Source organism: Ipomoea nil, unplaced genomic scaffold (genome assembly GCF_001879475.1).
Source record: "Ipomoea nil cultivar Tokyo-kokei standard unplaced genomic scaffold, Asagao_1.1 scaffold1286, whole genome shotgun sequence".
In the NCBI taxonomy this organism is placed as follows: Eukaryota; Viridiplantae; Streptophyta; class Magnoliopsida; order Solanales; family Convolvulaceae; genus Ipomoea; species Ipomoea nil.
In genome coordinates, this window is record NW_017617714.1 from 2,255,856 (window position 1) to 2,269,164 (window position 13,309).

Here is a 13,309-nt window from a genome sequence, read left to right on the forward strand (position 1 = left end):
CACACAAGACATATCACTCTTCCATTCTCTCAACAAGAAGACTCCCTCTTTATGTACAAAAATAGCTTCATCCATACAACATGTACAAACTATCCTACAAAAATATAGTGAATTTATAGGCTTGGCACTGTCCAAAAATGCCAGTGATTTTTCTTTTTCGGTTTCCACGTAAAAATCATTGTGTAACATTCTTGTTTCTATTTACTTTTATATTATATTTTTCGGTGATTCATCAACTTTCCTGGTTATGTTGGACCCCCGGTAGACTTCCAAAAGTCTAGAAACCAACATCCACTATCTAATGCACTCGGAATTCGTCATCCCATATGCAAGGGTGATTCCACTATCCTTCATAACATTGAATAATATGCCTTTAAGCTTCTCGTCCGAGTCCTTCCATGTGCCCTTCTAGTAGGATGTCAGGCATTCTTGGATTTCTTTAGCAGCCTTGTCAGCTTTTAGCAGCCTTGTCAGCTTCTATCTTTATCTTCTTCTTCTCACGCTCATTCTCTTCATCCAGCTTGTTTTGAGCTTCAATGGCTCGGTTGCGGTTAGCTATGTATTTTGCTTTTGTTCTGGTGCTTCACTTCCTTATCCAGATAGGAAGGCTTTTGCCTCGAAACCTTTTACCACTTTCTTCCTGGTAAGGTACAAATGGTACTACTTCACCACTCGGGGTGATGGTAGTCTTACCTCATTTTCCTTTGTTGTAGTCTTGACCTCGCAATTCTTGACTTAGCAACCCTTGGCATGTTTCCCCCTTTTTCCCATATTTTTGGCATTATCACTATCTGCGTTGTAGCAACGGGGGGAAGAAATTCCATGGTTTTATATGTAGACCTTTGCATGCAGATCACCAAGACTTTGAGTGACCACGCGCATATCATCCTTGATTTCTTCTGTGTCATCTTTAATGAAACGCTAGTTGTTGATGATCCGTGCTTGGTCTTCTAGAATGTGAGATACATTGGTCATCATCTTGTTCACCGTCATCTCCATGAAGGTTAAAGACTCAACCATCGAATTTTTAAATTCTTGATCAGCATTAGATGACGGCTCAGTTGAACGACTGTTCGAATAAGCCACCTTTCATGTAGCAGCTACTTCATTAACAAAAATTGATCTAGTCTCAGCAGTCTCTTTGACGGATTTACGTACTACTTTGCGTACCCTTCGCATGAGTCTCTTCTATTCCTTAGCAAAGTCAACGAATTGGGAAGCAATAGCAGCAAAGGTGTGTCTCGGAACTTGAGAAGCTTTCGGAGTTTATACATGTACAAAGTTCACAAAAAACAAGTTATCAGAACTCATACCAATTGGTGCTTCTCGGTTTCAACCAGAGTTAGATGAGTCATCAGACTCGGACTCTGGAATGATGCCTTCATCTCCAAACTACTCTTCAGGTACACCGGAGGTAGTTCGGTCTCCTCCACCATTTGGTTCTACAACCTCTCAAATGGTTGGTGTGGGAGGCAATGTCGGTCCTATTATTTTATAGGTCTGGGCAAAATAAAAATAAGGGTCCTTAATATATGAAGTTAAAAGATTGTATGGGTTAATTGAAAATAATTAAATGATAATTTTGAATTTCTATAAACATGTAATTTTATTTAATTTTTTTTTTTTTTAAAAAAACATTTTAGAATAGTCTTGGAGTAGTGCCCATTCAAGCTTTGGGCCCCTATATGAAGTGTAATTATAAACCAATTCAATGTTCGCTAATATACATCTATTAACTAAGCTAAGTTTATCAAATGGTTGTAATTATTAAGTATATTTAAAATTAATAAATAATTTTGAAGTCATGGATTCAAATCTTTGCATATGCAATCATTTTTTTTTTTAACTTCATCAAAAAAAAAAAAAAAAAAAAAAAAAAAAAAACAAAGCTAGCGGCCCCTCCCAACGTTGGGCCCAGGGCGGGTGCTCATCTTGCCCGCCCTCAGGGCCGGCCCTAGTGGGAGGTGAGCTTACTTGAACTTCCACCAATCGTTATGCTCTGGACCCGTGTCCAGCATGCATGCTTGACACGGGTAACAGTGTCGTTAGGCATTGTTATCTCTCTCTCTCTCTCTTTTTTTATTTTTAAGGAATAAGGGTCAAATAGGCCACTGAACTGCACACCAAAGTGCAATTAGGCCATCAAACTCAAAAATAATGCAATTGGGTCCCTAAACTACACAAAATCATGCAATTAGGTCTAGAATGACTTGTTGACCTGAAATTGTGCTGACGTGGCGGTTACCAATTTTAAAAATAAATTTTAAATATAATTTTAAATAAAAAATTAGTTAAATTAAAAATAAAAAAAATTAAAAAAAAAAAAAAAAAAAAAAAAAAAAAAAAAAAAAACTAGAACTGCCGGAGACGATTCGTCTCCGGCAGTTTTAGTTTTAGTTTTAGTTTTAGTTTTTTTTTTTTAAATTATATAATTTTAATTAATTATTTTATTTTAAAATATATTTATAAATTATTTTTAAAATTGGTAACCTGCATTTCAGGTAAACAAGTTATTTTGGACCTAATTGCATGATTTTGTATAGTTCAGGGACCCAATTGCATTGTTTTTGAGTTCGATGGCCTAATTACACTTTAGTGTGCAGTTCAATGGCCTATTCGATCCTTATTCCTTTTTTTTAATTTCAGATTCGTTATAGGAGTATATGTTCATAATTGTAAGTTCATAATGTCAGAGCTCTATGTTCATAATTCAATAATTGTACCTTCATACTTCCATAACTGTACATTCATAATTCCGTAACTGTACATTCATAATTCAATAACTGTAACTTCATAATTTTTGAAGCTCTATGTTCACAATTTTAGAGCTCTATGTTCATAATTTTATTACTATATGTTCATATTGTAAGTTCATAATGTCAGAGCTCTGTGTTCATAATTCCATAACTGTATATTCATAATTGCATAACTGTACATTCATAATTGCATAACTGTACATTCATAATTCCGTAACTGTACATTCATAATTCAATAATTGTAAAATCATAATTTTCGAAGCTCCATGTTCACAATTTTAGAGCTCAATGTTCATAATTTTATCACTATATGTTCATAATTGTAAGTTAATACTGTCAGAATTCTGTGTTTATAATTTTATAACTTACATTCATAATGTCATAACTGTACATTCATAATGCCATAACTGTACATTCATAATCTCATAACTGTACATTCATAATGGCAAAAACGAATAACGTCGTTAACGCCGTTAACGGCAAGATAAAAAAAAATTAACTGGAATGACGCATTTTTCTTAAAAACGACGTCGTTTTGGGCTCGTGTCCACAATGCATTGTGGACACGGGTCCAGGGCATAACTTGCCAACTTCCACTTCTCGAGGCAATTCACCACTCTGTTCTTCAACCTCTCGAGTGGTTGGAGAATTGCTCAAAATGTTAGCTAGTGGGGCAGCTTCACTGCTTGGTCCTTCAACCTCTCGAGTAGGTTCATATTGACCATTCGGTTCAACTATTGTCTTAACCACTCGGGCTAACAATTCTGCTATCATTCGGTAAACATATGCTCTCTTTGGCAGAGCTTATTTATGAGATTATATAGCTTATTTTAAGCTACTCATAAGCTATAAGATGTGTTTGGTAATGCTTAAAGTATTGATTTTACCTATAAACTATGACCCAAATTATATTGACTCGACCCGCTTCACGAATTGAGAGCCGTGAGACGGTCTCACACAACTGTAATTCAAAAATTAATACTATTGAGATTGCTCTTATATCATATGCCATGCAATTTATAATTAATTTATTTTTTATAACGTGATTGGATATAATTTTAAAATTATTAAAAAAAAAACAATTTCTTTTTACATTTATATTCGAACTGATATGGAAGGTGCAAAAGATTTTCACCCCAGCTAGCTTTCTCCAGATTCTTCTTTGGTCGTCCAATAATGTGTGAGCAGGTTTTTACTTTCTCAATTTGCTTTTGCTTTTGTTTTTTTGTTTTTCACCGTTTCTGATACGATGTTCTTTTGTCTTTGAATAGTATACAACGTAAAACGTGTGGAGAATAATTCCAACCAATTTTCTTTTCTTTTATTTTAATTTCATTTCTCTTTCCTGCAAAAAGACAAACACAACGTATACTTGGTTGCTTTTACGCAAGTCTGAGTCTTTCTTTAACTTTTAAGCTCACCCACTCCAAACTTGACCCCTTCAACTACGTCATTAATTAAACTTTATCATATAAAAAATTAAGAATACCATGTACTACCTTGGAAAAAGCTAACCCTAATAATTAGCTTTAATTCAACTAAACATGCCAACCCTAATCTATCATCACATGATCTGTCTTTCCCTTTATACCTTATATATTGATAAATGATGTGTCTAAAATTCATTAACAGGGCGTTTGGTTGGAGGGGAGTATGTAAGAAATGAATTGTAATTTCATGGGAGTTGAATTACTGGAAATAAAGTTGAAATTTAAATTTCAGTGTTTGGTTGACAGAAATAGAATTACTGGAAATTTCAATTCCAATGTTTGGTATACATGTGAATTGAAAGGGAATAAGTAGTATAAAGTCCAAAATGTCCATTATTGTTGTTAGACATTAATTTTAGGTTAAAAAAAGGAAGGGATAATTTTGACTCATCACAATCTTTTTTTCCAGGAATTAAAATCCCAGGGGGGACATGGGATTTTAATTCCATGAAAATGGGGGAATTGCAATTCCCTCCAACCAAACTACAGAATTTAATGGTCTTTGAAATTAGGTGGGAATTAAGTGGGAAGAGAATTTAAAATCATTCCAACCAAACGCCATGTAAGAGTGTGTTTGAAAACACGAAAATGCACGAATAAAAATTTATAAGTATTTTTGTAATGTTATGATACTAAACAAAATTAATTTTATTAAAAATGTAAGTATAATTATACAATGTAATATTTAATATTTTTAAAAGTTTAATTATGTTATTATTATATGCTGATGTTGATTTTAAAGTTTATTGTTACTTGTATTATTATTTGTATTTGAATTTGAAATAACTAATTTAATTATATAGCTAACGTATTTAAATAAAATTTGTAAATAAAATATCCTGCAATATTTGTCGAAAATCTCCACCAACAACTTATTCATTTGAAAAGGATTATTTATGTGAGAACTATATTTATTTTAAATCTAATTTATATATATATATATATATATATATATATATATATATATATATATATATATGTGTGTGTGTGTGTGTGTGTGTGGAGTCAAATTAATTATAATTGAGGTTTAAATAAATATATACATAAAGTATATTAAATATAAAACTTTATCAATAAATGTGAACACAATAAATGCACTCATATTGCTATTCTCATTTGCAGTAATGATCTGACAAATCTATTAATATTTTTCCTTCTATTAATATGTATTCACACTTGGGCGAATTTTTTTTCACTACTTCATTTTACTTTTAGAGATAGAGATGAAATTGTCAAATTCTCTCTCTCTCTCTCTCTCTCTCTCTCTCTCTCTCTCTATATATATATATATATATATATATATATATATATATATATATATATATATATATATATATATATATATATATATATATATATATATATAATCGCACTCAGGTGCGAATGCTTCGCCCAGGCGCGAAATAGGAATGAATTCTATTCGTCCACATGTCCAGATCTAATGGATGAGAAACACTAATTTTTTTAAAAAATGCGGTGACATTTTCGTAAATAATTGAACATCGAAGTGCAAGTAAAATGTATTACAAGTGCATGTAAAATGTATTATAGGTGCAAGTAAAAATTTACACTGAGCATCAATACTTAGTTGCACCTATAGTTCTAAGTAGTTGCACCTATAGTTCTAAGTAGTTGCACAAATAGTTATAAGTAGTTGCACCTAGGTGTATGAATGTTTGCGAGTGGTTTTCAGGGGTATTACTACCCGCTGAACTCAGATCAATGAATGTTAACAAGGCAAAATTACATGCACTGATAGGTGAAAGTAGGTGCACCTATAGTTATAAGTAGTTGCACCTATAGTTATAAATAGTTGCACATATAGTTATAAGCACACCCAGGTGCATGAATGTTTACGGAAAGTGAATGCTAACAAGGCAAAATTACATGCACTTATAGGTGAAAGTAGGTGCACCTATAGTTATAAGTAGTTGCACCTATAGTTATAAATAGTTGCACATATAGTTATAAGCACACCCAGGTGCATGAATGTTTGCGGAAAGTGAATGCTAACAAGGCAAAATTACATGCACTTATAGGTGAAAGTAGGTGCACTTGTAAGTGATTTTACTTGCACTTCGATGTTCAATTATTTACGAAAATGCTACCGCATTTTTTTTTAAGTTATTAGATCTGGACACGTGTCGCGCGCTGATTCGTTCGCATTTCCCTCCTGAGCACTTATTCGCACCTGAGTGCATCCATATATATATATATATATATATATATATATATATATATATATATATATAACAACAACAACAACAATATTAACTTAAAATTGTTAGACATAAATATGAATATTGCATATGTAATTTAACTAACATTTAAATTTTTGTTTTCAAAAAAAAAACATTTAAATTTTTAATTAAAACTAAACACTTTTTTAAAATTAATATAGGAGAATTAGTAATCGTTATACCCTACACCACGGCGCACATAGCACTGTGCGCCGCGCGCCTCCCAAAACGACGTCGTTTTGGGAGGCGCGGTAGGAAGTTGCTGGGATTATGTGTATTTGTTTACACAATTATGTGTATTTGTTCATACAATTATGTGTATTTGTTCATACAGTTATATACATTTTTATACAATTATGTACATTCTTTTTATACAATTATGTACATCCGAATCAGAAAATTTGTGTGTATTATGTTAAGAGTTGATGTATATTATGTTAAAAGTTTATGTTTATTATGTATTATGTTAGATTATGTGTATTATCTTTTAAAAAGAGTATGTATATTTTGTTATATAATTATGTACATTCATGTATACAATTATGTGTATTATAGTATAACATTATGTACATTTTTGAACAGCGGATTTTTTTTAAAGAAAAAATTACTGTCATTCATTGTGGCGGAGAATTTCAAAAAAAATAAATTAAAACGACGTCGTTTTGCATCTAGGCGCACAGTGCAACGCGCGCCGTGGAGTAAGATATAAATTGCCGAGAATTAGTCCCCAAAAAGAATTCAAAAAATAAAATTTAAAATCCTATGTTTTCTATTTTACAATGGCCCACTCGAAACGTGCAAATCATAACGGTAACCGGAAAATTTTTTAATTGAATTAAATTAAATTAAACAACGATCATTTTCAAAAAAAAAAATTAAACAACGATCAGAGTATATAATCTCTCACCGCGTTGCCCAGCTCGCACTCAGCCGTTGGATCACTTTCCAGAATACGTGGACGCTCGACAATCAGTACCGCTCGACACGGAAAAGAAGTCTTGAGTCTTGACCAGCTCGGCGTCAACCGTAGACCCGGCGCTGCTGAGTTGTCAACCAATGATTAGCTACAGTACAGAATTTAAAAAGTTTAAAAACTAATGTCAAGTAGGTCAATTAACATATACCAGGACTATGTGGTCCAATGATATCTGGGTTGGATTTTCATTTGGAAAATTATGAGTTCGAGTCTCAGTGGAGGCGTTATTAGCTCTTTGTGTTTCAGTAGGTTGAGAATATGAACATATACTACATAGCATTCAATAAACATTTATTTTTTTTTAATTAGGTCACTAAACTTAATAAGTGTGCAATTAAATCATCAAACAAGTAAAATAAGTACAATTGAAAACGTTTCAACCTTTCATCTCAACTAATATGACATAGGAAATGACGATTCTTAGTACATAACATGTAAGTAATATCATCAGATTCTACTAACAAAATTGAAAAATATTTCAATTGCACATATTTTAATTACACATTTTTTTAATGGTTAGCGACCTAATTACACATAAATAATAAGGGTATGTTTGGTTCACATATAGAAATCAAAATCGGAATCAAATACCGGTAATGATAATGAGTTTTGGTAAAATTATTTTGCATGTTTGGTAGTAAGGTGGAATTGGAATGATTATCAATGGTTATGTATGATTATATAATAGGAATAAAAAATTTAAAAATACAAGAATAAAAAATCAAGACAATTTATTCTAATATAAAGACATTCAAAGAACCAATATGAACACAAAAATAAAAATAAAAATAAAAATCTAAAAGCAATAATTCGAACTTAAAAATTAAATTACCAAATAGGAGGGGAATAATGAAATAAAACTCTTATTTTATTAGGAAATTGGTTTTCTAATTAAGGAGATAATCAAATCTTATAATAATACTAGTTTTTTACGCGCATTGCGCGATTGGGGTAATGCACAATATTTTTTAAAATAAGTACTTTAAAGTATATCAAGACAAGATTATATTGAAATTGTTCGTGCATAGATAATTGAATGTTAAATGTACGTATTTAAATAGGCAATTCTAAGTTTACAAATGCAAGATAATATAGTCAAGATTGATTATAATTGTCAATAAAATAATTGTATATGTATGGTTGAAACCAAATACGGGACATAAGGGAAAGTAAATTAAAATTAGGGCATAAAACATTAAATATATACTAATATTGAAAAGTTAATTGCTGATTGCCAAACAAGGACATTGCGAGGTAGTTTCCTACTTCAATTTGTTGTGTGATTTGAATACTCTTTTTCTCAATAAATCCCTCAAGTAGTTAATATGATTGACTTAATTATATATTTTTAAAACTATTATTATTATTATTATTATTATTATTATTATTATTATTATTATTATTATTATTATTATTATTATTATTATTATTATTATTATTATTATTATTATTATTATGTATACCCTTAGGTCATTTTACTTGTTAATCTAAACAACAGCTAATTTTTTTCAAATATCTTTTTACCAACCGTTGATATAATTCGCTGGTCAAATTCGCTAATATAATCCGCTAACGCTAACTGCTGATTGTAAAACAAGGACATTGCGAGATAATTCTCACTTCAATTTGTTGTGTGATTTGAATACTCTCTTTGTCAACAAATCCCTCAGATAGTTAATATGATTGGCTTTATTAATATTTTTAAAAAATTTCATGGTATTAATAAAATACTTGGTAAATAACTATATAGCATTATTTTGTATTATAATTTTGATATTTAATTAAAAAATAGTGCACAAAAAAAAAAGACAATGTAGTGAATATAATCAATTGATGAATTTGAAATTTGAATGTAAAGAATTTTTACTTGGAGAAATATAAAGACAATAGAACTAATAAAATTATATCTCTTAATTAATTTATTGATAATGAATAATTTTTTTTAGTAAAGACATTGTAAGGACAATGTAGCGAACATAATCAATTCATGAATTTGAATGTAAATAATTTTTATATTGGAGAAAAATAAAAACAATATAACTAATGAAATTATTTATCTTATTTAATTTATTGATGATGAATAATTTTTTTTGAATAACGACATTGTAGACACATAATTCTAAATTAAAGAAATGCATATGTATTTTTTTTTTGTAGCTAATAAATTATTATTTAATTTAATAAGACTAATTATGCCAATTTTGATTAGGATGAGGTTCGAACGTATGACCTTTCTTATTGAAATCAATGAGTAAGTTAATGGTGAACTAACAGAAAGTAACGGAAAAGATAATATTTAACAGAAAAGTTAACGGATAATCATATTCATCGAGGATAAATTAGTAAATCTTAAGAAAAAATTAAAATCTGATCCATCTGAGCTATTCATTTGATTAAAAAAAATTGACCGCCATTTTTTCTACCCATTATAGGCCTAACTCTCTTGGACTCTTATTAATATAGTAGATAGTAGATAGTAGATACTAGATTATAGAAATTTATCAACCAAACAATAACAATAATTTTGATTATTATTCCTAATAGGTAAACTCATAAACAAAACACACGCTTATTTCTAAACCGACCTTGGAAAATAAAAATTGAAAAATCCTTATATTTTCTCTCTCCTTTCCCGCCTATATATAGCATCCTAGCCCCAATCTTGTGCTGCCCAACATTTCAGTCTGTCTGCATTTTGTTTCTGAAGATATACATACAATTATCTGTATCTATATTTCCTTCCAGTGTTTGGGTCTACAGCGAGAAAAGGAGAAAGATGGCTTGCTCACGGGTGATTTTTGCCATGATTTTCGCTTTGGTCGCCGGATCAGCTTTGGCTCAGGCTCCGGGAGCCTCGCCGGCTGCTTCGCCGAAGAAATCTCCTTCTCCGGTTGCATCTCCTCCGAAGTCGGTTGCGACGCCTACTGCGACTCCCGTCGCCGCTCCTACTCAGGCTCCGACCGCTTCCCCCCCTACCGACTCACCGCTGTCTTCTCCACCGGCTCTTCCAACTGACGCCTCGTCTCCCGCCGGCGCTCCTGCTACTCCTACCTCCATCGCCTCTCCTCCTGGCGCTTCGGCTCCCGGCTCGTCTCCTGCCTCTCCTCCCAGCGCCGCCGCTTTGAACAGAGTCGCCCTGGCCGGATCCGCCGCTGTGGCGTTCTTCGCCGCCTCACTGCTGTTCTAAATTCTCCGATCTGCGAGTTGACTGAGTTTTCGGTCACATTCTCACCGGAGTTGGATGATTTAGGAATTTTACTTAGTTATATATTTTTTATTTTTTACTTTCGTGTTTATTGCTCCGCGTTTTGACGGCGGCGGTGTTTATCGGTGGTGGCGATTGAGATTGAGGACATATTACATTACATTATCTGCGTTGATTTGTTGTTGACTCATGGTTGTTCATTACTATTGTTATTAATATTATTCTTATTATCATTATTTCGATGAAAATTTTTATTTATGCTTTATTATCCTTTCGATCTCTCTTACTGTTGGAACAGAAAAACAATGGGGTTTTGGGACAAGAGACTACCGATAGAGTAGAGATTATATTTGTATATAATTATGTGCAGGGTATTTGGTCATTGTTTAGTCACTAAATCATTAAATCATTGAGTTATGAAAAATTTGATATTCGGTAATGACAGTGTGAAGATTATGTTTGGATAGGTCCTTTTATATGTATAGTCATTTGGTCATGTTTGTTTAGCCATTTTGTTATTGTAATGTGCATAGTCATTTGGTTATATCTGTTTTGTCATTGAGTTATTGTGATTTATGAAAAATTAATAGTTTGTAATGACAATGTGGAGATCATGTTTGAAGAGATCCCTGATTTATGTATGTTTAGCTATTGAGTTACGTGATTTATGTCTGTTTAGCTATTGAGTTACCGTGATTTATGTCTACTTAGTTATTGAGTCATCGTGATTTATGTCTGTTTAGTCATTGAGTCATCGTGTTTTACATTGTTTAGTCATTGAGTCATCGTGTTTTACGAAAAATTGATAGAGATGAGTATGAGAGACAGGCAGACAGGGAGTGAATTGGAATATGTTGGTTTGTAAATGGGTAGTTTTAGGAAAGAGTTATATAGGGGAGAGGATAAGGAAGGGGGGTTCACATGGGATTACAGCTGTAGGTAAGCCTTTTTTGGGTTGCAGAAGGCCATGTGCTATGGGGGCAGAGCGCAAAAAGTGATGTGAGATTAGCGTTTCTAACGGAGATTCTTTTTGGTATTCTATTCCTTTTCTCAGATTAACCCTAAACCCTACACTTTATTTGATTCCGTTCCAATGTCGAATGAATTTCGAGTTAATGACACGTGGGAGGTGATTACAAACCCTAACGCGTATTTATGATGGGGAAGACTTAATTGTGAAAGAGACTCATAACGGATAATTAAGTTTAAATTTTGAAAAATTCCTTCTTCCTATGGTGCCTACTTGGTATATTGTTAAATTTTATTCTAAAAAAATAATATTCGAGTTATTTTCCAAACAAAGAAAATAATTATTTCAATGAGATCTAATATTAATCTATTCTTGTATTTTAAAAGTTAGTGACTCTTATAAGAAGTCTTATAAATTCTTATTCGTGAGATGAATTGAGTATATTTTAACGGATTAGAGATTGATTGATTGATTGTAATTTAGGAAGGAAACTATAATATTCATGAGTTGTAATTTAAGAAGGAAATTATAATATTTATGATAAAAATATAATATTAAGATTTGAAAAATTACTTATGAAAGAAAGTATAGTATTTACGAAGAAGATCGGTTCATCGCTCATCCTTGACCGAAGGTTATATTGTGGTCAATCTCGGACCAATCCAATCTATAACATGTGGATGAGGTTTACCAATTTTAGAAGCTACAATCTGTGTGATTTTGTTGTCAAAATAAAGAGATTAATTTCCTAATTCAAAATGTTTTTCTTTTCATTGCAATACAAGAGTTTTTATAATCCCGTCTTGCTTTTTCAATTGTTCGATTGCATAAGTCGTAAAATCAATATACGCATCGTATACAGGGGATCAAAACTAAAAGTTGTGTGTTTCTACAAGAATGTTGGGTTTTGACTCTATTGCTTCCACCTTTTAAGTGCACAGCAAGTTTGAAAGTTTCATGATTTTATTACGTGTTAATACTTAATATAGTCCTTGATTATAGTGGTTTTACTTAATATAGTTCTTAATGACTTTTTTGTACTCAACTAGTATTTTCACCCGTGCGATGCACGGAATGGAATTATTGTAATATACTAAGAATATTTAAATCGATATATAATTATTTAAGAGTTAATTTCACCAGAGGTCGCTTATAGGATTTCTATTACCATCATTAATTATCCCTAATCTACCATAATTAAATAATTTGACCAATTATATAGAGAAATTATTAAAAAATGCACGGGACAATTTTTTAATTAAAAAATTTAAAAATTCATTAATAAAACATAAAGTTCTTATAGTTTTTTCTTAAAAACTATTTAATAACGCATTTTTTTTTTTTTAGAAATTGGTGTGTCAAACCGCCGTAGGCGGTTTGCGGTGGATATATCTCGAAAAAATACACAATTTCAAAAAAACATTTGTCCAAAACGGACGACCGAGTCAAAACTTATGCATTGCCGAACTTTTGACACTTTACAGCTTTTACCCAGAATTATTGTACGAATGGAAAGTAGAAATCAATATATTTTATTGGGAAGAGAGATTTTTTAGGAATTGGGCGGGAAGTTAAAATTTCAGGATTTTGTTTTGTATATATAGTATAGATTAGATGTGCAAAGAGAATTGCATTACACTATTTTAGAATTTTAGAATAGAATTTTTACCCC

At 31.6% G+C, this 13,309-nt stretch overlaps 1 protein-coding gene across 1 annotated transcript; it reads left to right on the top strand.

Annotated features, from left to right (window-relative positions):
• The first annotated feature begins 10,118 nt into the window (after window positions 1-10,118).
• Window positions 10,119-10,903, top strand: LOC109184844 (classical arabinogalactan protein 5-like). Its single transcript, XM_019334895.1, has one exon. It carries the CDS (start codon window positions 10,239-10,241, stop codon window positions 10,647-10,649), a length of 411 nt encoding a protein of 136 aa, XP_019190440.1. The 5' UTR covers window positions 10,119-10,238; the 3' UTR covers window positions 10,650-10,903.
• Window positions 10,904-13,309: the final 2,406 nt, after the last annotated feature.

What these genes read in the sequence shown, in the direction of transcription:
- LOC109184844 (XM_019334895.1), top strand. Translation starts at nt 10,239, where the DNA reads ATGGCTTGCTCACGGGTGATTTTTGCCATGATTTTCGCTTTGGTCGCC.